The 24,691-nt window shown below is 40.4% G+C and overlaps 2 protein-coding genes across 2 annotated transcripts in view; one reads left to right on the top strand and one right to left on the bottom strand.

Moving 5' to 3' along the window:
* Window positions 1-17,572, bottom strand: part of ZFYVE26 (zinc finger, FYVE domain containing 26) — a 69,974-nt gene extending 52,402 nt beyond the window's left edge. The window contains exons 1-12 of the mRNA XM_008570321.1: window positions 17,521-17,572; window positions 16,760-17,036; window positions 14,172-14,250; window positions 10,380-10,469; window positions 8,409-8,931; window positions 7,602-7,732; window positions 6,479-6,643; window positions 6,242-6,330; window positions 5,141-5,304; window positions 2,903-3,106; window positions 1,238-1,849; window positions 897-983 (exon numbers count right to left, since the gene is read on the bottom strand). Of these exons, the coding sequence (XP_008568543.1) occupies window positions 897-983; window positions 1,238-1,849; window positions 2,903-3,106; window positions 5,141-5,304; window positions 6,242-6,330; window positions 6,479-6,643; window positions 7,602-7,732; window positions 8,409-8,931; window positions 10,380-10,469; window positions 14,172-14,250; window positions 16,760-16,953 (2,338 nt within the window). The 5' untranslated portion in view covers window positions 16,954-17,036; window positions 17,521-17,572. The remainder of the gene's footprint in view (window positions 1-896; window positions 984-1,237; window positions 1,850-2,902; window positions 3,107-5,140; window positions 5,305-6,241; window positions 6,331-6,478; window positions 6,644-7,601; window positions 7,733-8,408; window positions 8,932-10,379; window positions 10,470-14,171; window positions 14,251-16,759; window positions 17,037-17,520) is intronic.
* Window positions 17,573-18,728: 1,156 nt separating this feature from the next.
* RAD51B (RAD51 paralog B) overlaps window positions 18,729-24,691 on the top strand; it is a 44,393-nt gene continuing 38,430 nt past the window's right edge. The window contains exons 1-3 of the mRNA XM_008570336.1: window positions 18,729-18,804; window positions 21,852-21,937; window positions 23,739-23,852. Of these exons, the coding sequence (XP_008568558.1) occupies window positions 21,854-21,937; window positions 23,739-23,852 (198 nt within the window). The 5' untranslated portion in view covers window positions 18,729-18,804; window positions 21,852-21,853. The remainder of the gene's footprint in view (window positions 18,805-21,851; window positions 21,938-23,738; window positions 23,853-24,691) is intronic.

Genomic DNA, 24,691 nt, shown 5'->3' with positions numbered 1-24,691 from the left:
AAAAAAAAAAAAAAAAAAAAAAAAAGAAGACAAAATAGAGGAAAAAAATGGCAAATTATGACAAAAATTTTCCTTAACGTACAAAGAGCTCTCTACAATTCAACCAGAAAGATGAACCCAATAGAAAAATGGACCTTAGACATGACTAAGCAGCTCACAGAAAAATATAAAAGGCCAATAATTATATGAAAAACAACCAATCTCAAACTAAAAATTTAATATTAAATGATACATCATTATTGTACTAATTATATTTGTGAAGATTTAAAAAAATCTGATACTATGAATCATTGATGAATGTATATGCAAATAAGCAATCACATACAGCTGGTAGAAATATAAACTGGTCTACCATTTTCTAACAAATTTGGTAATATCTGCCCATATTTCATATCCATATATGTTTGACCTAGCAATTCTAATGCTAGAAATTTATCCTATACTCACACAAGTATACATAGACAAGTACAAGGTTTTTCACTCTAGCATTGTTCATAAAACTAAAAAACTGGCAACAACTTAAATGTCCGTGAACAGAGCATATATGACAATGGAATGCTAAGCATCCTTTAAAATGATAAGTGAATATATAGTATGATACATCTGTTTATATAAAAGGATATAAGTGAAAAAAAGCAAGCTTCAGTTCTCAATATATAGTATGATGCCTCTTGTATATAAAAAGATATATATGTTTGTATTGCATGAAAAATTTCTGGAAGGATATGTAAGTAACTATTAATAAGGGTTACCTTGGGGGAGTGGGACCAGGATAACTTTACAACACTTGTTTGTTTTGACCATGTGCTCTATCTTAAAGAATATTAGACAAGTGGCAATATACCACTTGCCTAGTGCAGGGGATCAAGGCATGGGGAGAGAACTCTTCAGATTACCTGCTCGGCTCCTTCTTGCCCGACGACCCCTGCGGAGACTGGGGTGCCGTGTGGCAACAGGCTGGTATCTTCGGGAAGGTTGCTCCTCTGAAACAACAAACCCAAGTGACAGAAGAGTCATCAACTTTGTTTGACCTACCTCTTGGGGTAACTGGTAGGGGAAGATCTGCACTGGACTCTGAGACATGGAGCAATACCTCCGTGTTCTGATGCTGATTGCTATGGTGATATGCCCTGAGTATGGTGTGTGATTCCCATGCACTTCTGGCTCTCTCCCACATTCCTGGGACTTTTCTCCCTCCCTATGTTCAGGGCCCACTAGTTCTGCTCCCTCCTCTCACCTGAGCCTTGGTTGCTTGTTACCACCTTGTATCTCCACTGGGCCTCAGAGAGAACTTTAGAAAACCGGTGCAGGCGGTTGTGCAGCCCGTCTCTACTTCCTGAGCAGCTCTGACTTTCTAGCAGCTTTGGCTTCTCAGGGGGGCTGTGGCTGTTGATCTCATCCAGCTGCTCTTGGAGAAGCCTGAGGAAGGCCTCTATTGCAAATTCATCAGCCAGGAATCCACTGATACCACTAGTAAAGTGCTTTAGGTCCAAAAAGCTGGGCCCATGAGGCCCTGGGTAACTGTCTTTTGGTTCTGCCTTTAGACAGCTTGGCATTGTATAAGCAAGGCTCCTGGAGACTCCCAGGGAACCCCGTTCTGATTTCCTCTCAGGCTGTGCTATGTGCTGAGGGCTCTCTGATGGGGACCTCAAACCCATGGGGACCTTCCCCTCAATGTCATCATCCTCAGCATAGTCCTCAGGCAGGTGAGGCTCTGGGTGAAGATCAGCAGAAGTGATGAAAAGCAAAGAGAAGATGTTTTCCAGAAGTTCCAGGCACAAAGAGTCAGGAATACTACGCAGATACTGCTGACACCTGGCCAGGTAGGTTGAGAAGAGATCTGAAGCACCTAAAGAAGCACGTTTAAGAGAAGAGGCCAGAGAGAGAATGCAAACATTAGGAAACATTATTTGCTGGAGTCAAACATTCTCACTACTTTAATTCAATTATTTATTTGTTTAATGACTAAGAGAACTGAGGTTACAGTCAGAAGAATAGGAGAGACTACTCAGCATGTATAATTCGTGGAAAGATTTTGCTACTTTAAAAGTACGGCTTACTGAACACATTATTTTGTTTCTGCTTCTTAAATTTTACATTATTCCCCATCTCTTATAAGTATTCCATATTTCAGTTTTGGGAATGAAGGTGGCATGCAGACTCCTTACTCCTCAATTCTATTTTCACTTTTGTGACACCAAGGGTGGTCATAGACTTCCTAGATCTAAGAAACTCAAGTCTAAGATCTAAGATACTCAAGTCAGAAAATGATTATGTTCAGAGATGAAGGTCTATTCCAAAGCCAGAAGAGAGAGATAAATGACTACTAGTCACAGAAGGCAAGTTAAGAATTTATAAGTTATTAAGAGAAATGAGAGAAGATAGGACATTAGGTTGATATTTTTCACACTGTAGGTTGTGACTCATGAAATCAACTCAGAGGAATGCATTTAAAAAAATGAAACAAAACAGAAAAATAATTGAGTGTACTCCATTTGGAAGAGTAAGTATTGTTTCTTAAAACTTAGTTTCAGTTTATATATCACATATACATACATATACACATACATATATAAACACACAAATTATATATGTATAAGTGCAAACTGGAGTGTGATGAGAAATGTCATTCTTACTGTGGACTGTAGTTTAAAAAAAAAAGTATTTGGAAAATGCTGCTCTAGGTGATTAGACTCGATTAAAACTTAAGCAAGTCACTTGCTTTCTCCATGTCCCTTTGATTCATGGAAGCCAAGAAATGGATGAAATTATTCCTGGGCACTGTAAAATCAAGGCCACTCCCCCACCCCCCCATCCTGGTGGAAAAGAGTAACCACATGAAGCACTCTCTCTAGGATAGGCTGTTACCAGCTTCTGCCAGGGATGGGGAGAAGCACTGTACCTGGGGAGGAGAGAGAGTCATTTGCTGGCTCCGCAGCCAAGGCCAGGTCCTCAGAGGGGGCGTCTTTGCAGTCCTGGCACTGGGAATGCTGGTGTGAGTTAACACAGAGGGCATAGATAGCATACTTCATGGCACAGAAGCCCTGGTAGAGTGTCAGGTTCTGACCCTGGCTCAGGTGCTCAGGGACAGGGGCATCAGCTGAATCTGAATTGTAGAGAGAAATGGGAAGAACTTAAGAGTTGATTCTTGTAGGCATGGGCTGCAAGTATGGCTGAAGCAAAGAGATGCCGTACTTACAGGTCCACTTGTAGGATCTTACCCTCTCTCTATTTTGTCAGCCTTATCTGTGTCCCTTCCAAGCCTTTTCCTCTAGCCAATATCAACTTTCAGTCCTCTCCATTTCCTTTCCCCCACCAATCTCCCTTCTGCATGTCACATGATCTCTACATGATATTATTGTCCAGAGCCGGAACCTGAAAGCACCTGAGAGCGAGTGCTTCCTTAAATTTTGCACCCTAGATGCCTCTCTTGCCTCACCCTAGTTCCAGCTCTATTATTGTCTCTCTTTTGCTTTTTCTAAGTTCAAGTTTCAAGTGTGTCTCAGTGGGTCGCCAGGGATCAGATTTAAGATACTTTCTTGGAAAGCTTTTATACTTGTATGTAGAAGCCAGAATTTCGGCTCCTTTAGGAAATCTACTAAACAGGTGCCTGTCTTTCCAGAAAAAAATATGGAATACAGTAACACTCGTTTTCCAATTAGTGGTAGGTCCTTTTGCAAAGTAAATCAAAGCAACATCTAGGCTGGGAAACATCTACTGCCATATGGGAAAGTTTGTTTCTATCAAAGGCAAGTGTCGGGGCCGGCCCGTGGCTCACTCGGGAGAGTGCGGTGCTGATAACACCAAGGCCCCGGGTTTGGATCCCATATAGGGATGGCCGATTCGCTCACTGGCTGAGCGTGGTGCTGACAACACCAAGTCAAGGGTTAAGATCCCCTTACCGGTCATCTTAAAAAAAAAAAAAAAAGGCAGCCAACCTTGAAATTGAAAAATCATAAGTCAAACCATTGTTAAGTTACAGGCCATCTATATTACATTTATTAGGAAGGAAAAACCTTTCTAGCTTCTTTGTTAAAATATTATTACATAACAAGAACTATTGTAAGGGGTCTTTCAAGGAAGAGTTCAACTTCATTTAGTAATCAAATAAATGGTTAGATACCCTTTTTAACCTACCAAAATAGCAAAGAGCTTTTCTCTCCCAAATTGGCACTCTCATAGAATGCTTTTTTCCGTGTCCGGCAACGGATCGCAACCCTCAGTGTTGCCCCCCCACCGGACCGGGGACCGGCAACGGTATTGCAACCCTCGGTGCTGCTCCCGCGCCTCGCTCAGCCAGTGAGCGGGAACCGGTCTGTATGTGGGATCCAAACCCTCGGGCGGGAGCGCCGCCGCGCTTCCCAAGCGGCGCACTTATCCAGCGCGCCACCGGGCTGGCCCTATGGTAAGATTTTTGAGAGCAAAAAGAAAGAGGTTCTTCCACAAGAGCGCCGCCGCGCTTCCCAAGCGGCGCACTTATCCAGTGCGCCACCGGGCCGGCCCTATGGTAAGATTTTTGAGAGCAAAAAGAAAGAGGTTCTTCCACAGTACAAACATATATTGGAATATTACATTGTACCCCATAAATATATACAATTATTATTTGTCAATTAAAAATAAAAAAGAAAGAGCTTCTTAATGGGGTCTTGAACTTAAGCAAAGATCCAAGGTTAAAACAGGCTTTGTTATTCTTTCAGGCAAGTCTTTCTTCTAAACCTCTTGATCTGTTCAATGCAGTATGAAGAAGATATGGGAGGAAACGAAGGTACAAAATGTGCAGTGAGAAAGCTTATGAAGCATGAATTCTCACCATGAATTTGTACAAACAATGACAATGCTGTGAATTCAGAGGGCAGTTTCATTGGAATGAGGGTATGCTACTGGTTCCTGAGGTGGTTCCGTAAGGAGGGAAAGAATGAGGGACTATGATCATGGGATCCCCTTCACCTTGCCAAGAAAGGGGAGGAATTCTCCTACATCCCATAATCTGGGACAAACAGTGCTAATTTAGAAGACATCTGGGGACCACCCTCTTGACAGATCTCAGCAATCACATCCAGATAAACCTTATGCTGGAAGAAACATGTACGAGACTGCCCTAAGAGGAAATCCTCGTCAAGTTATTCCATTGCCAACTCACCATGCTCTGGTTGGACGTCCTTGGCTGGCACCTTCTGTAAGAGCTGGAGAACTTCTTCCTCCCTGAGGGCTGGAAGGTATGTAAGGTGATGGAGGGAGTAGAGCACTGAGTGGCTGTCTCCACCATGTAAATGACACATGAGATCTCTCTTTGGTATAGGGTTGCTGAAAGGGAAAGTTGGGAGGATGGAAGCGGAAGCAGTTTATATTATTGCCCTGAAGAAAGACCAATTTCTACTCCCTCTTGTTCTTCCTGTCTGGCCCATAACACCACAGGTTTCACTTCCCCAAACACGAAATTTTAGTTGGTTTGGGATAGAGCATAACATTTACTTACTCCCAGGGAAGTGCATCCATCAAGTCAGTTCTACTTGTGTAGAAAGGACCTAGAAAGGGCCTGCAGATTGAATTTCCTAATTTCTACACTTTTTCTAGCTTCAAACTGACACCAGCTTCTCTGGCTTTACTTTGAACAAGGGCCCCTCACTCCTTCCCACTCTGCCCACTCTACTTCAGGAAGTGCTGGCGAAGTGGGTGAAGAGCAAGGTAGGAACCCAGATCTAGGCTAAGTTATCAGGGAAACGCAGGGCCTCACACATAGTTCAATAAGCATCTGTTGAATAAAAGAGTGATCCAGGATAGCATATATCTGGATAGCATATATCTAAAAATATAGACAACATTTACTAGTTGTGACTTTGGGCAAGTTATTTAAAACCTCTGGGCTTCAGTTGCCCCACCTTTAAACTGAGGATATATTGATGTCTACCTCATAGGATTATTGTGAGGCTTAAGTGAAATCATACATGTAAAGGGCTTAGAGCAATGCTTGGCACATGGTAAGTGCTCAGGAAATGTGAGATACTGTTCTTCTTATCATCGTCATGCTGAAATTATGCTCTAGTTATGACCCGATGGCCACTGTGAGGATAATCATTACTTATGTTTCTTCCCTGGTTTAATAGCCAGAACAGTTGTTGGTGGCTGGTCAAAGTGTCAATTCAAAACATTTATGTGGAAGATGTCTTGAAATGGCCACACATGCAGAGCACAAGGTCAGGCATGTCAGTGGTGGGGAGGGGCTGACTACATAGGGCTGTACCTGCTGTGCTGAACGCACCACTCCAGGACCTCTAGGTGAGCCCACAACCCGTCACAGGCATCCTTGAGGAGCTGATCACAGCCTTGGTCCTGTGTCAATATGAAAGAAGAAAGAGATGCTGACTCAGGCACCTGGGGTCAGAGACTGTGACTGACTTCAAGACCCTGCATTCTGCCCAAGCCCAAAGCCCCATGGCACTCACTTCTGCAGCAGCCCAGGGTGCAGAGTGAGAGTTACCTGGGTCCTGTGCAGTGTCTGGAGCAGCCTCTTAGCTGACTCTAAGCTCTGGCAGTGTGTCCAGCCAAGGAGCACAAGCAGGCGACCGAGAGGCCTGAATTCTCTATCTAGTAGGCAGCCAAGACTTGGGAAGTCCTCCTCTTTCAACAGTGTTAGTGCTGTTACCTGCAAGCCAGAGAAGACTGCTCTAGGCAGCTGTGTGTACTAAAAGAATAAGTTCCAGCCTGCTGCACATTAGGGAAAGAACCTTTTTGGTAAAGCAGGGAGATTTCTGATGACAGAAGTGGCCAGTTGAGTAAAATAAATGTTCGCAAAAGCACTAGACTGTTAGGAGCGTACTTCAAAAAGCTCATGGAAGGATTCATATTACAATTTAATCCATTTTTCCATAAACTTTTTTTTTTTTTTTTGGCAGTTGGCTGGTATGGGGATCTGAACCCTTGACCTTGATGTAATAACACTGCGTTCTAACCAACTGAGCTAAACAGCCAGCCCTCCACAAACTTTTTGAAGTATTCTTGTAAGCTCCTTGAAGGCAGGGACTGATTTCTGTTGTGACCCCAACTCCTACCACAGTACATGTAATACAGGATGAGGTTAATAATATCTATAGAATTAAACTGAAGCTCAGTTGTAATCTGGAAGGGAAAAGGTTACAGTAAGTAAATTCCCCTGTTGGCTAGGCAACATATTGCTACCACTGTCTTTTCTTTCTCACACCCTCCAGAAAGCTCACACGTATTCAACATTTCATTTCCTACCAAAGGACCAACATGAAATGACTGCAATTATCAAGAATGGCACTTATTCTCAGAGCTTGTTGGCTAGGCAACATATTGCTACCACTGTCTTTTCTTTCTCACACCCTCCAGAAAGCTCAGACGTATTCAACATTTCATTTCCTACCAAAGGACCAACATGAAATGACTGCAATTACCAAGAATGGCACTTATTCTCAGAGCTTCCTTTCCCCTTGGACTGTGGGATGGACAGAACCAAATGACTTGCCACTAATTAGACTGCATTGTGTTGAATATATGAGTGGGAGAGAAATGAGGAAGGAAAAAGCCTGGAGGGAATCACTGTGTACTTCTGTGATGGAGAATAATTAAGCTGGACTTACCAGGATCTGCTCAAGGAAGTGCTTGTTGTTGTTCAGGCAGTAGAAATAGACTACTTTCCAAGCCTGGGCTGGGTCAGCATTGGAGAAGAGGGCTAGCATTGCCCGCTCAGGATCTAGGTGATCCAGTGAGACTGAATATCAAACCAGACAGGGTTATTGGGAAACCAAGAGCTCTTCTTTCCTAAGCTAGAGCCCATTTGAAAACCAACTGATATGAGAGTTTACTCTTTTAAAAACTTAAACTACTAGGGCCGGCCCGTGGCTCACTCAGGAGAGTGTGGTGCTGATAACACCAAGGCCGCAGGTTCGGATCCTATATAGGGATGGCTGGTTTGCTCACTGGCTGAGCGTGGTGCTGACAACACCAAGCCAAGGGTTGAGATCCCCTTACCGGTCATCTTTAAAAAAAAAACAAAAAACTTAAACTAGTTTTTCTAGACTTTATCTTAAAGACTCTTTACTTCTCTTAGTAGCTTCTGAAAAGCTCTTTCCTGCTATTGCTATTACTTTTTTTTTCTCATCGCCTCCATCTTTTACTAGAAAATCTGTGTTTTTACAAAAGAACATCTTACTCACTTTTTTTTTGTCAGCTGGCTGGTACAGGGATTGAATCCTGGACCTTGGTGTTCTCAGCTCCACGTTCTAATCAACTGAGCTAGCTGGCCAGCCCTGTCTTAGCCATCTTTGCTTAGCCTCACCTATTAGATGTCCTGAGCAACATGGAAGATACCAGTTTAGAGGCACTTCAGAGAGGCTGAGCATACTGGGATTACCAAAACACAAGGAGAAGCAGCAAAAGAAACACACCTTTTCCTGAGTTTGTGGCCCTCGGTGGCTTTTCTGTGACCTTCTCTGCATAGGTATGGCCATACAGAGACACCAGGCCCCGGCCAGCCTTGTGCAGCAGGCAGCCGAGCAGCCGCTCCTCCTGCAGGGGACTCCCTTCAGTCCTACAGGCCTCTAGGAGTTCTTCGCACAGGAGACGCAACTCAACCCCTAGTGGCTCTGCAGGGCAACGCAGAGTCCGCAGGGCTCCGTAGATGGCATTAGCTACTCCAGGGGGCCCAGAGTCAGGGCCCTGCAAAGTTCGCAGAGCCTTTCGAATGAGGTCGACTAGTGCCTTCTGCAGAGGCCAGTGACAGGGACCAGTGCTGTCGTCCTCGCCAAGCAGGAGCTCCAGCAGGGCCTGTGCTGGTTGAGGAGCCTGCCTCAGAAGATCCCAGAGCACAGAGACAGCTTCGGAGCTGAGCCGAGGGGTCCAGCTCTCCTGCCTCTGAGTTCTGTCAGGCACAGGGCCTACTGCGCCTTGTGCTAAGGTCTCATACAGCTCCTAAATAGAGGATGAAGAGAGGGGTGGGCAGTGGACATGTCTAGAATGTTACCACTTGTGTGCCTTGATGTTTTCCTCTTTTTTAGCCTGTATAATAGGAGCAGTAGCAAACAATTCTGTAGTAATTACTATGTGCCAAACACTATCCTGGCCCTTTACAAAGAAAAATCAAATTAATCTGTATAACAACCTTGAAAGGAAGACACTACAATTATCCCTATTTTACAAATGAGGGGATTGCGGCTGAGAAAGATTAACTCAATTGCCCAAGGCCTCCATGCTCAAGCTAGTCCCACCCCACTGCCTACAAAATGTGCATTGGTGATCTAAACTGGGGACTATAAACTCATAGACCAAGCAGGTAAGACATTATGCCTATGCAAATGCATTTAAATTCAATTTTTAAAAAAACATTACACATCAGTTTTTCACCCCTGATCTAAATCCTAGCCATGCTTTAAGGTATAATCCATTCCTTATTCTTCCATAAAACCTTCCCCAATACCTCCAACCCACACAACTTCAACGTACTTAAAATTAGTACCATGTTTTATGACATAATTGTCTCACGTATGTATTAGTCCTTCCTCCCCAATTAGACTGCAAGCCCTTAAGAGCAAGTTACCTCTACAGCCTATCCTCTGTCTGCAGGATGCGGGTAGAGGGAGAAAAGCGGGTGGGGAGGTAGGTTATTTCCCACACATCAGCACCATGCCTATAGATGGTGCTCAGGGATGCCTCTGCATTATTGCCTCAGAGATGGGTCACAAGACCACAAGTCCTTGACTTAATACAAGTGAAAGTCCATACCTTAAATCCTACTGTAAATGTGTCTTTAACTAACTGGTTGCAGGGTCACTAAGAAAATAAGTATTGAGTCTCAGAGCATACTTCAGTAACTATATTTATAGTTAAGACTTAGTTTGAATCTACCCCCAGAAGGTTGTTATGAGGATTAACTACAACGCATTCAGTGCAACTGTTCTAGAAAAGATATTCAACAAATATCAGTTCCTTTCTCCCTTCACATTCCCTATCATCTGCTGGTAAAAAAATTCAAACACCTTAGTTTAAATCCAAGTTTTATATTCCTTCCACATGAAATGAAAAAAAATCTTTGATCTCCAGCTATTTGGTACTTCTGGACAATCCACCTCAACATTTCTAAACCACCTTAGTTTAAATCCAAGTTTTATATTCCTTCCACATGAAATGAAAAAAAATCTTTGATCCCCAGCTATTTGGTACTTCTGGACAATCCACCTCAACATTTCTAAATTCATATAAGTTTACCCTAACTCTAAACTCCCCTCAGAGGGGCCTCTACCTTCCCTTGCCTGAGAACAAAGTAGAACCAACATCCTGGAGACCTGTCTCTGCCGTGTCCCTGGAAGCTGAGCTTGTTGAGTGACTGTAAACCTAGGCAGATGGCCCCAGGGCCCTCTCACCTTGAGGATGTCCTCTGGAATGTCATCTGGTAGGTCTTCTGACAATAAAAGAAACTCAAGCTTTCTCCGGAAAACAGCTGGAAGCAACTTCTAGAAGAATCACAAGGAAGCAAAGAAATTAGGCATATGCTTTAGTTAACAAATGATGAGTAAATATTTCTCTCCAGATTCTTATTTCTGCTATCTCTCTAAGATGAAGTACTTTTAACTACTAAATTCCTGCATATGTTTTCAGGTACTTTTCTTCATAAACAAAAACAGCTAAACTTGGACATACATCCCTCTTAAAAACTAATACTTAAAGCCAACACTGATCAGCCTCAAACTCCAAGGTTTATTCATTTCACATGACCTTTTTGTCACTTGTGGTCTCTCCCCAAGAATCTTCTTTGCTGTGTCCAAAACACTCAGTTATGGGTAAGCCCGGGAGGGTGAGGCCCACATGCTCCTCTTTTGGTCCAGATCCCCATTTTTGGTATTCCCTATTGTTTGCACATCAGTTGGAGAAGAAAAGTAAAGGAGGAGGGATCTAATCTTTATTAAGCATTTATTATATGCCTGGTACTGTGTGCCATATTTTATTTTTATCTCATTTAATTTCCAAATCAAACAAATCTGTGGCACATAGTTACATACTTTTAAAAATAATCTTTACTAGAGGTGATATGAATAGGAAGGATTTTCCAATTATTTCAAACATGAAAAGGAAAAAGTGATCCCAGTGTTTGTTCATGAGATGTACCATCAGAGAGGTCTAATGTACAAATACATAGAAAGCCTTTGACTCTTCTGTGCCTGCTTGTTTCATGATAACTTCCCTCCACCTGGTCCTTACAACTCAAATTGGAGTCTCTATTTCTCCAGACACAAATAAAAATAAGATTAGAGTCTGAGACTAGTCCTGACAAACACTACTTTAAATCAGAACATTTATAAATCAGGCCTCTGGTTAAAGCTTCCTAAAGATGAGTTTTATTGGAAGGCAAGAAGTACCTGCAGGATTGCAAGGGTGGGTTTAGAACACAAGATTACATTCCTTCCATTCATCACATTAGGGGCTAACATGATTTAACACATGCTTGGTCCTAATCTTATTTCTTCTCACCACACCCTTTCCTAATATGTGCACCAATGCCACATGAATGTTTGTATAATGCCTGTGATTGGAAGTTGGTGGAGAAAATTACACAGGGAAGCTGAATTCCAGCTTCTATTCCAGTGCTTCTATTGAGGACTAAGGGGAAAGAATAGATAAAATGTCTAAGACAGCAGGCCTTTAATATTAATCTGGTTAAGATTTTAAGACTTTATCTAGAATCCTAAAGACTGATTGATTAGCTTATGTTTATCTTACTGGTGAAATTACTTTAAGCACATGCAGAGTCATAAATGACTAACATTTATTAAATGGGCAAGAATTTGCTCAATGTTTCTAAGCACAGGTTTTCTTATTATAAAAGCAAGGTATGTTCAATACAGAAAAATTAGAATATACAAAAAAGCAAACTAAAAATATGGTTATATTTACATATTATAGTTATGGTTACATATTATATATATGCTTATGTATATGCATAAAATACCAAATCTTCCCACTGAAGGACAACTACTATTAATACTGTGATCTAAGGGCATTCAGACCATTTTCCACTCATGTATCTATGCTTGTATACTGAATTGTGCTTTTTTCCTAAACTGCTTTTATTTATTTATTTATTTTACATAGCAGAGTATGACCATCCTTCCATGTCACTGAAAATTCATTTACCACATAATTTTGAATAGTGGCATAGTATTTTAAATATAGATATACTTCCATTTATTAACCAGTCCTGTATTGTGGACCCGGGAGTTGTTTCCAGTTTTCCTCTATTGGAAGCAGCATAGCACTGAACAGCTATGCAACTAAATCTTTGTACGCACGCTTACACATGTAGAGATAAATCACTGTAAGATAAAGAGGCAGAAGGCAAAAGTAAATGAAGGAAAGGAAAAACAGAATCATTGTTTCACCTAATAATTAAAAAGAAAGCTTTTGGCAGAAGGTGCCAAAAGGATAAGGAAAAGAATAGGCAGCCAGCAAATTCCTTGAAGATGAAGGCACCCCAGGATGACTGGCTTTGTAGAACTACTCCAAGAATGCATTTGAGATCTTTGTCCTTAAATAAAGTTTTAAAATTCTGCGAGTAACTAAAATATTTCCACAACTGTTTTAAGTGAGTCACTGGAGCTTTAATGACCAAATGATCTGTGAGGCTGGGAAAAACAGGAACAACTCTTAGTCTGTGCTAAGAAACCAGGGAAGTAAAATCCACTGTCTGATATGATTGAGCAACTGTCCAGAAAATAAGCAACCAAGCAGGCATAAAGTAAGCAAATAGCCTCTATTGAGGGGAAAGTTCATTTGGTTTGACAAATTCCATGTTTGTACTAGAAAGATTCTTAATCAGTAACAAGATTTCTTTTTCTTCGATGATACTATTGAAGCAATGTATTACTGTTTTAGCTCAACTTTTCTAAGTTTTTTCTTTTTTTAAAATCTGAAACCACAGCCAACTCTAAATACCCTGGGTTTCATTATTTTTCAGTCTTGCTTCTCTTTCTTTTTGTCACTTCTGTTTGCTAGACAATTGGCTAAAGCCTGAATGAGAGATGCATTCAGATCAGTAATTTCTTTTTCTTTTTGGCAACAATGTGAAGAATAAATGTCCTGTAAAAATGGAACTAAAGAAAAAATTAATTCTGATGACTGAGGGAAGCAAAAAAAAAAAGAAAAATTAGGCTAAATTATAGACATTTAAAAAATAGAATCTGTGGTTTCTCACTTTTAAGTCCATGTGGACTGAAAAATAATGCTGAGGTAGAAAAAGGAGAGGACTGGGAGTGAGAAGATGTTGGTTTCAGCTCCAGTTCTGGCAACAAACCGTATGTGTGTCCTTAGGCCAGTCACTTCTCTAGAGTCAGAGGTTCCTCATTTAAATCTTAAAGTCTGAGCTTCAATATGATTATGTTAGAGACACTCCTTTAATGGATATCAATTTCTGATAATTAACACACACTTCTAACAGAGATTTTAATAGAAGTTTTTCCCTTAAAAAAAAAAATCAAACATTTCCTGACCAGTTTTCTTTACTATTAATTTGCTCTCTATGTTTTTATATTTGATAACTTTTAGTTCAATTCATGTGAATTATTAAATTACTAATTAATGGGTCTTAAATCTATAAAATTTTACCATATTAAACTTTGTTAAAATATAATTTTTCAGGCTGAGCCCGTGGCGCACTTGGGAGAGTGCAGTGCTGGGAGCACAGCAGCGCTCCCGCCGCGGGTTCAGATAAAAAAAAAAAAAAAAAAAAAAAAAATATATATATATATATATATATATATATGTATATAATTTTTGGAAGAAAAGCCAAGTTTTAGCTCAGCCCATTCTCTATTAGTTGAGTATTGAATAGCTCCAAATGTTATGGGTTCATATTTTATTTACTATCTTATCACTTTCACTGAGTTCTGCAGTTTTCTTCAGGCACAAGATTCATAGTGGTATTTAACAAAATGGTTTATCACCTCAAATGGTATTATATGCCAATGTATCATAGTGAATTAATAAATGAATTTAGGTAAGGAGACAGCAATAACAATTTAAGCCATTTTCACTGTCAACACTCAGAACAAGTATGACAAACTTCATAATAAAGGAAGTAACAGTCAGAAGGGAAATCCCATAACTACTTCCGAGTTCTCAGTCCTGGCCTTGGGGGAAAATTTAAATGTGTGCCTTCTTACCTTTTCCTGGGCCAACCACTTTTCCAGAACAAGAAGCCAGACCCAGGCCAATCTTTGAGGGTTGATATTCTGCCCACATCTGAAAAAGGTGAAAATTCAAACCTTAAAAAAAAGAGTTTCTACTGACCTTTTCTTTTTTGTGATCCAAGATTTAGATTTCACTGCTCAGTCCATTTTAAAACTGAACAGGCAAGATATTGTCCTAATGAAAAATTTTCAAATGTTTATGACAGTTCAATAGAACACTATAACCAGAACAGAGCTGGCAGCTTTCATAAAAGTCTCAATCCCTAGCTAGTCTCATTTCTAAACAAAATAACCTTAATAGCAAATACTATCTAAAGTATATTTTTTTTTTCCTAAGGCAAGGCTTAAATCTTTATTCATAGCTATTAATGTGCCTACCTAGAACAGGGCAGTCATTTAGTTTACTGCAAATTAAATCTACAGATTCTGAGGCATTTTATAACAGCATTTAACTATATTTATAGTTCTAGTAAAAGTGACAAGTTTGCATACAGGGAGAGAATCACTAAAGATTGTTTCCAACTGGGTACATGCACACACAGATGTGCACACACCCATCCTCCTCCTCCTCCTTAATTTTTATTTTTGTTAGTCTTTTAAAAAAATTTTTAATTAAAACATAATTGATTGTACATGTCTATGGGGTACAGCGTAGAATATCAATACCTGTGTGCAATAGATGATCCTCAAATCAGGATAATTATCATTACACAATGTAATCATTTTTTGTGGCAATTTACCATTTCTTGCTCCTCACACTCCCTTCCCCAACTCTGGTGGCCTCAGTGTGGTTCTCTCCAAATTATTGTGATTCTTGTATCCTTCTGTTTTTTTTTAAGCTCACACTTTGAGTGAGGACATGCGGTATTTCTCTTTCTGTGCCTGGCTTATTTTACTTAACATTTTCTAAGTTCATCCATGTTGCTGCGAATAAAGTATATTTTTGAACATAGAAACTGAATCAAATAGTCTTAGAGAAAAAAAGGAACTTTGTAGAAATTTATTTTTAACTATATGCTAAAAACAGGATTATAGGAATTCATAAATCTTTCTTTGAAGTTAGTAATTTAGACAATAACTGGCTAGAACTCAAATTTAAGGGAAAAAAGCAAGGAAAGAATCACAAGTTTCTCCATTATATATGTGCTAATACTGTACTTAATATAACTTAACAGTCACAGTAAGGAAAAGCCTGGAAAAGACTAAAACAGTACATTTGACTCCTATACCCTTAGTTGTTAATAGCACTGCTAGGAAGAACTTCATTTAAAATCTAGGAGGGAGAACTGTGGTTGCCAGGGGACAAGCAGGGATTGTAGTTCAAATACAAAGAGGTAGCACCAAGGAGAGAGGGAGTTCGTTTGAGATGATGGAACAGTACTGTATCTTTATGACAGAGGGATTACATGAATCTACGCATGAATAAAATTGCAAAGAACTAAAAAGGAAAAAAAAATAAGAGCAGATTAAAAAAATGGTGAAGGGCTGGCCCGGTGGTGCACTGCTACAGTGCAGTGCTCCCGCCGAGGGTTCGGATCCCACATACAGACCAGCCGCTCACTATGAATAAAATTGCAAAGAACTAAAAAGGAAAAAAAAATAAGAGCAGATTAAAAAAATGGTGAAGGGCTGGCCCGGTGGTGCACTGCTACAGTGCAGTGCTCCCGCCGAGGGTTCGGATCCCACATACAGACCAGCCGCTCACTATGAATAAAATTGCAAAGAACTAAAAAGGAAAAAAAAATAAGAGCAGATTAAAAAAATGGTGAAGGGCTGGCCCGGTGGTGCACTGCTACAGTGCAGTGCTCCCGCCGAGGGTTCGGATCCCACATACAGACCAGCTGCTGACTGGCTGAGCGAGGTGCGGGCGCAACACCAAGGGGTGCGATCCTCTTGCCGGTCCCGGTCCGGTACGGGCGCGACCCTGAGGGTTGCGATCCGTTGCCGGTCACGAAAAAAGACAAAAAAAGGAAAAAAAAAAAAATGGTGAAAACCAAATAAGGTCTGTAGCACAGTTAACAGCAATGTACCAATGTCAATTTCCTGGTTTTGACATTATACTAAAGCTATATGAGATGCTGCAACTGGGGGAAGCTGGGAAAAGGGTACACTGGACTCTTTGTATTATTTTTGTAATTTCTTGTGGGTACATAATTATTTCAAAAGTTTTAAGTGAATTAGCTTTCAGCCCTTTGTTAAAGCTACAACAATATCTTCAATCTCATAAGCAAGAAGAGAGCAGGGTTTGCTTTCTTGGAGGCAAAGAAAATACTTTTCAGTGTAGTTCCACCACCTACTTTAATGATGATAAATAAGAAATGGTGGCTTGAGGCACACTCTGGTGGCCAGGTTTAAATCCAGTTGCAGATGATAATCTAAAGCCAATGTTGACTAAGCAATGGGCATATGTTATTGAGGAAAAATTTCAGAGCATGTGAAATACACTCTGCCTTCACTAATTCTTCGGAGGGTAGTTGAACGGGGCACATTGACCAGAGCCCAAATATTGAACCATGTGTCACTCGCCCTGTGACTTCTTGGCAGGAAAGGATATTTCTTACCTCAGCAGATTTGGACACACCACCAGCGCCTGAAGTATGTCTTCCACCCTCTTTGGGATATCTCCTTGTCCTTCGTGTAGCTGAGGTACACATGCCTGTGCCAGCTCCCATTCTCCCCTCCGCAGGCACTCACAGAAAAATCCAAAAAGTTGCTTCTGGGAAACAGCTTCCTCATTCCCAAATGGATGATTCATTTTCCCAGCACAGGGTGCAGGGAGATAGAAAGCGATGAGTTACGCTGAACACATTCTGAATTTTCTCACTTGTGGAGTATCTCCTAGAAACACACACGAGAGTGAGAAGAAAGGAAGGAACTATAGACAAACCAGCAATTACTGGCCCGACTTGGGAAGGCAGGACTTACTTTCCTAATTATTGTTTTAAGTTCAATTTGACATTTTACTGTCTCTTTTGGAGAACTGCCACTTTCTCCACAGGGTGGAGCCCACCTTTCTACGCGGATTCTATATTTAAGAACATTAATTGCTGTATATGCACATCCATAACTCCACTTTCGTATTCCCTCCAGAACTTGATGTCCAGTCTAGTTCCAAATGCCTAGGTGGTCGCATCCTCAAGGGTGAGAAATTCAGAAGGAATCCCCCTAGTTTGAGCCCGCTGTTAAGGCAGAGCATTGAAGATCAGGACACGAATCTATGTCAGAACTGGAGAGCGGTGGGGGTGGGGATGGGGCGCAGGGACACTCTCCTACGGGGGTCGTGGAAAGTGCCGCTGCCTTCTGCTGGGTGCCTTAAACTCACCTGCTCCCGGCGCCCAATTGAAGAGAGCTTCCAGCGCAGCCATGTTTGAGCCGAGTCAGGTGACAGATCCCACTCCGAACGGTGGTTGTGGGGTGGTGGTGTCGTCTGAGAGCGATACTCCTATTGGCTCAACGGAGGGAAGATGCAAATAATCGCCATATTTGTTTGTCACGTGACTGCCCCTCTCAGGACTAGGGAAAGCTGGGAAGCTCGAAAAGAATAAATCAGCTACCTGTCCATGGACCATCCCTTTCAATTACCGCGGCTCCTCCGCGCAGCACCTTCAGTTCTGTATTCGCCCCAGCAGGTGGCAGGGAGAGCTGTGCCGCTTGATTTTTCTCTTCCGCTCTCCTTTCTTCCTAGCATTTGAAGTCAACATTTACGGAGTGCCAACCAGTGACAGTGACCTGGATCCTCCTCCATTAATTATTATTCTGTCTACTTGTGCTCTCTTATAATTCCGAAACTCTGCGGTCTGAATCTCTATGTTCCTCCGCTTCACTCCATTCGTTTATTTGCTCACTTACCTGACCACTGTTAGTTGAAAGGCGTGGTAGGCCCTATTTTAGAAGTCGAATAAGATGTGGTCCCTCGCCAGAGGTGCGCACAGGGGAGATGAGAGCAAAGAATGAGCAAAGGCTTTTCGCAAATATGGTAATCTGAAACCACGTCTTAATGTAACGGTTTACTAGCTTTCCTCACCACAGCTGCTTTTACAAGGGACCTTCTGTTTGGTTTTTTCATGTTCTTCGATTACGCACTCTCAGGTTTCCCCAATATATATGTTTCAGTTTGAGCAATTTCATTCAGCATTTCCCAAACTATTTCACCACCAAAGGATGGTGAAAAGAGCAAATTACAACAAACTAAGTGTTCTCTTTCAAAAACCCTCCTGTGATAGGAGTCATCTATTCCTCAGGAAACTAACATGCCTTTCTGGTCCATTAAGCAATTTTTAAACGTAGTGGTACAAGAACGAAAAGAGAAAATTTCAAGCCAGAGTTTCCTTGCTGCGTACTCTTCTTGGCAAAGTTCCTCCACCGGATTTTGATAATGATTATATTGAGAAACAAGTTCTGATTCGTTTCTCACAGGCTGACTACAGACTGTGAACTACAATTCCCAGCAAGCAGCGGAGCCAGCCTGGAGCTCTGCCCGCCTCTGATTGGATAAAATAGTCACGGGCCGACCCAACCAGCGCTTCGGTTGTTGCTTTGCAGCGCTTTCCGCGGGGAACTGTTTAAGGGGTGGGGGAAACTTTGAAAGTTGGATGCTGCAGACCCGGTACTGGACAGTTTCATGTGGGGGTAGTTGTGGGGAAGGGGGGTGCGTCATTATTTCCTATTCCCTCCCTAGGCCCATGGGTGTGGATGTCGGGGGAGCGGAGCTGGGCACGCCCCCTTATGCGGATAGGGTCTTCCCAAGAACCACGCCGCGTTTCCGGGGGCTTCTGGCCTCCTTTGAGGGGGATGCTTGGAAGCTGCTCTTCGTTGGAGAAAGCTCTTTTTAGGGTGTTCTGGATGATGTTTTCACCTTTTGATGCTCCCCTCCTCCCACTTCGGGCAGTTTGGGGTCTAGGCAGGGGAGCCTGTCATTAGAGGAAGTTTGGGGACTGTCCAGATTCAGGTGGCGTTGAAGAGCGTGGAATCTGGAGTCACATTCCTGGATTCGAATACGGGCGCCACCAGTTGTTAGCTCTGGGACTTTGCGCAAGTCTCTCAACTTAGTGCCTCAATATCCTTATCTGTAAAATGAGGTAAAACATCCGAAGCGCTTGGAACAGTGTCTGGCACGTGATTAGGACTCAGTAAGTTTTAGCTATGAGTATTACTAAACAGTTTTCATTGAACATCTAACATGAGAATTTTTCTTTTTTTGGTGGTGGAGAGGTGGAGGTTCAATCTCCAGGGTTGAATATTTCCCCTCATCTCCAGTTACACACGCATACACATACACAACAAGAATTTACATGTTCTAGTGGAAGGAACAAATTTGCAAGCCATAATAATAGGTTGATAAGATTATCGAACAGATATTACAAAGTGTGATGAGGGGAGGAAGAGACTAACTCTGGGGAAGGCTTTGTGGAGGGAAGTTAGGGAGGCAGGACGGAGCTTGCATAACTCACCAAAGAACCATCGTGGTCATGTGAGAGACTGCAAAGGATGTTTGCTGAATGAATTGGTAATGATGATGATTGCTAACCTTGAGCACTATGTGCCAGGCACTACCCAAATCCTTTAATTCTCAATACAATCTTATAAAGTATATATTAGAATCATCCTTGTTTTTCAGATGAGGAAACTAAGGCACTGGGAGGCAATGTAACTTTGCCACGAAGGCCAGGATCTAAACCTTGCCCGTCTGATGTATAACTGAGAGGGAAGTGAATAGCCAATTTCTGAAGTTTTTAAAGTGGGATCCTAAGAAGATTGGAATTTATCCTGTGGTCTAATGGTCCCATGGGAAGTTTTAAAGGGTAAGAGTGACTTTTTAGGAAGCTACTTCTGGCAGGATTGTGACATTGATCTGACTTAGGCAGGCCAGTGTGGGACTTCTTCCTGTTTGCTCCCATAGCACACTTAAATAGCAATTACAGTACCTTCTGCATGGCTGTAGTTATTTGTGTATACATCTCTTTTCATCTCTTGACTGTGAGTATTCAAAGGGGTGAGAATATCCTTCAGTGATTCTTGTACCCCAGAGCTTAGCAGAGTGTGTGCTTAAGAAGTGTCTGTGGATGGATGGAGCAAATTAAGGAACAAATGAATGGAAGTGGATTTTTTTTTTTTTTTGTAGAGTGGCAAGTGACCAGAAGCAGTGTGCAATAGTTCAGGAAAGTGGTGGGAGTGGCCCTATTAAGGCACGGGTAGCAAAATTGGTTTTGTTAAAGTCCCTGAAGCTTGGGGTTTACATTTTTTAAAAAATTGAATTTATCAGTCTAAATAGTGTCATTGCCCAAACCTCCTGCTGGGAAAAGAAGCAAGGCAATGATAAAGCAGATGTCACTTGGTAAACTTTCTATTGGAGAAACAGAAATCAATACTAACAAATTCCCATTGAGAGAAATGATGGGGGTATTTTTGTGTTTGTGGGAGGTGTCTGTGTTTGTGTGTGTGTGTGTGTGTGTGTGTGTGTGTGTGTGTGTGTGTGTGAGAGAGAGAGAGAGAGAGAGAGAGAGAGAGAGAGAGAAGCAGTTTTAATTTGATTTAGATAATTTAGGTGTTAACTAGAAATCTGGGCCAGGTGTTGGAAATAAATATCTACATTCTCAATATATGTTTTTCTTCCAAAATGTTACTTCTTTTCTGATAATTATATTGCTTTATTCCCTGGAAAAATGAAGACTTCCTGTTTCTACTCTTTCCGGAAGATACATTGCAATCTTAATGAGATACACAATCTCTTCTTTGCATGCATTATTAAGGGAATCACATGATTCTGTTCTAGTTCTCCTAAGACTAATATTTCATGAGCCTCATTTACCCCTAGCAAAGTACAACAAAAAGAACAAAATTTGATTGCATGTGGGAATGTAAGCAGCTAGATAATAATAATTTTGGTTTATAGATAGCACCTACAAAACATAATATCTCATTTGATTCAGAATGTTTGTGCTGACTCCTAGAAAAAGGAAAGATTGAATATGATTATGGACTTGCAGTAGAGTGTAATGGTTAGGAGATTGACCTCAGAGTCAGTCTGCCTGGGTTCAATTTCTGGACTAGCCATTTACTTTTTCTAGTGACAGTGGACTAGCTAATCTCTCTTCAGATTAGTATTCTAATGTGTAAAAAAAGGGCCAAAAATCTACTTTCTATATAGGGCTGTTGAGAAGATTAAATGTGATCATTTAGGTAAAGCTTTGGAACAGTACCTGGTATATAGTAGATGCTCAATAAATTTGTCTGTTATTGTTACAGTGCTGTGAAAGTAAAGACTTTCTAGGAGTTGTGTTTGGAAATATGCCTTGAAGTTTAATTACAGATCCAAATAAAATTTATAAATACATTGAGAAATCTTAAGATATACAAATGTGAAGTGGTATATTCATGTAATAAGTATCAAAGAATTGTGTGAAATGCACATTTAGAGATTGCCTTGTTTCTCTATGTGAATGTTTGACAAACAGTTGTCTCTCCTATTTAAAGCATTTAAAAAGATTCTATAGCCTTTATTTTAATATTTTAAATACTGTACATTTCATTTTGCATATGGAGAAACTTGAAGAACTTTTTATTTTGTAGAGTGTTTTCGATAGCACATCCATTATTACTTATGATATTTTGTGATTTTTTTTGAGGTTCCTCTTTTCTTTGCTGGATCTGAAGGCATGGGTAGCAAGAAACTAAGACGAGTGGGTTTATCACAAGAGCTGTGTGATCGTCTGAGCAGACATCAGATTGTGACCTGTCGGGTAAAATTTAATTTTTTTCACTGAGAAATTTTGTATACTTTTTTTTTTTTTAACTGGCTGGTACAGGGATCAAACTCTGGACCTTGGTGTTACCAGCACCATACTCTAACCAACTGATTGAACAGGCCAATCTTATGTACAAATTAGCTTTAAGTATACCTTAATTATTGTTAAACCTGAAATATGAAAACTTTGGTTTCCAAAAAAAAAGATAAATAATGTGTTTTTCCATAGGATAATTTTAAATAATAAGCCACTTAGATTGCATTTCCAAATGTGATTTTATTTACCCAAATTCAGCATTTTTCATTTTGGGTGGAGAATGGTTATGGCATAAGGTGAAGTTCACCTGTGCCATTTAACTGGGGTGCTAGAGAAGATTTATTCACTTAAAAGAAATTTTGTAGTTACATGACAAATATGACTCAAATGAGGAGGTAGTATTCAAAATAGATAATTGCTCTTGAAAGCAAAATAAGTTAACAGTTAAAACCATTTTCTTATTGATGGAGCCTGACAAATGTATAAAGCAGATGCTGCATTTTTAAGCACAGTAGTGAAGCAAATCCCTCTTAGGAGGGTAAATAAGATTTAAGATTTTATCTTAGGATTTTATCCTTCATAAGACAGTTTTTCAGAGCATACCCTCCTTTTTTTTTGAATTGCTTTTTGTGTTAAAGGTATCTTTGTTTTTCCCATCACACATTTTATTATTTATTTCTTTATTCATTTTGTGGCCAGCTGGTATGGGGATCCAAATTCTTGACCTTGGTGTTATCAACACCACACTCTAATCTGTTATACATTTTATAATCCTTTTGGTCATACTTTGAAATGCTCTTAAAAGTATGAAATTTAACATTTTGTTCCATATTCAGTTTTATTCTTTCTCAATTGTCAAATACTTTCTCTGGGTGAACTCTTAGGTTAGAAAGAAATTCTTTCTGGTCATATATTTGTGCCCAAACTCTTTCTGGCACAAGTACAGTGCTCACATAAGCTTGCATTGGATGCTGTTGCTGTGTGATGTTACTTGGTGTGTCCTTTGGTATATGCCTACTAAGCTAGATAATTAGAAGGTAAGATTATGTCAATAGTGGTTACCAGAGGCAGGGAAAAGGAGGGGGTAGGGGGAGCACTGGGGAAAGATTGGTAGACTAGTACAAAGTTACAAAGTTACAGCTAGATAGTAAGAATAAGTTCTGGTGACCTAGGGTGACAATAGCTAATAATATTGTATATTTCAAGATAGCCAGAAAAGAGGATGTTGAATGTTATAACCATAAAGAAGTGATAAATATTTAGATGATAGATATGCTAACTATTCTGATTGGATCACTGTACAATAAATGCATGTATTGAGACAACAAATTGTACCCCATAAACATGTACAGTGAAAAAAAAATTCATGGAAACAAGGGGGGAAGAGGGCACATGATAAAGATTTGAGAACATGAGAGAGGGAGAGGGAAGATTTTGAGATGATCAATTGGGTAATGTGTGTGAAAGTGTTTTGTAACTCTAAAGGGTTCTGCTCCCACAATGAAATGTTATTTTCACTTATCCAATGAAATATACATTTATTGAGCTCAAAAAAGAAAAAAAGAAGATAAGACTATGGTATCATATTTTAGTTAAGGCATATTTAGGGGGAAAATACTATAAAGAATGCATAAATCTTTGATCTGCAATAAGTTATACTTTTATCTATACATGGGCAGTATCAATGGAAAGTTACCTTTTCATTACAGTATCTTTGTTACACATGTATCTTTAAAATATTCTCTTTATGTCTCTTCAGGACTTCTTATGTCTTTCCCCACTGGAGCTTATGAAGGTGACTGGCCTGAGTTATCGAGGTGTCCATGAACTTCTGTGTATTGTCAGCAAGGCCTGTGCCCCACAGATGCAAACGGTATATATACATATATATATATATATTTTTTTATTATGATTTGATTATTAAATAATTCTTTATCTCATTTAAAATCTTTTTTTGAGGGCCAACCCATGGCTTACTTGGGAGAGTGTGGTGCTGACAACACCAAGTTAAGGGTTAAGATCCCCTTGCTGGTCATCTTTAACAAAAAAAAAGTCTTTTCTGGGAAGAGGCAAGAGCAAAAATAGAGACAAGCATCTCAAAAACATCAAGTCTTCTACCATAGAGTTAGTCCTCTAATAAGAGTATTGTGAAACATGTATGTAGTTTATGAGCACACACACACACACACACACACACACACACACACACACACACACACACACACACAAAATCCTGTAGGTCCTTCTTGTCTTCTAATAAAACTCAGCTTTAGAAAGCTTTAACCAGAGGCCTGATTTACAAAGGTCTCTAATTTAAAGTAGTGTTTGTCAGGATTAGTTCCAGACTCTAATTTTATTTTTATTTGTGTCTGGAGAAATAGTGACACTGATTTGAGTTTTAAAGACTAGGTGAAAGGAAGTAACATGAAACAAGCAGACACAAGAAGAATCAGAGGCTTTTTCTCTATATATTAGACCTCTCTGATGGTACATCTCACCAACAAACACTGGGATAACTTTTTCCTTTTCATGTTTGAAAAAATTGGAAAAGGCTTCGTATCCATATCACCCCAAGTAAAGATTTTTTTTTTTTTTCCTTTTTGTCTTTTTTCGTGTCCGGCAACGGATCGCAATCCTCAGTGTTGCACCCGTGATGGTACATCTCACCAACAAACACTGGGATAACTTTTTCCTTTTCATGTTTGAAATAAT

Source organism: Galeopterus variegatus, unplaced genomic scaffold (genome assembly GCF_000696425.1).
Source record: "Galeopterus variegatus unplaced genomic scaffold, G_variegatus-3.0.2 Scaffold593, whole genome shotgun sequence".
NCBI lineage: Eukaryota > Metazoa > Chordata > Mammalia > Dermoptera > Cynocephalidae > Galeopterus > Galeopterus variegatus.
Note: the sequence above shows the minus strand (reverse complement) of the source record. Positions and strands in the feature narration are given on the sequence as shown.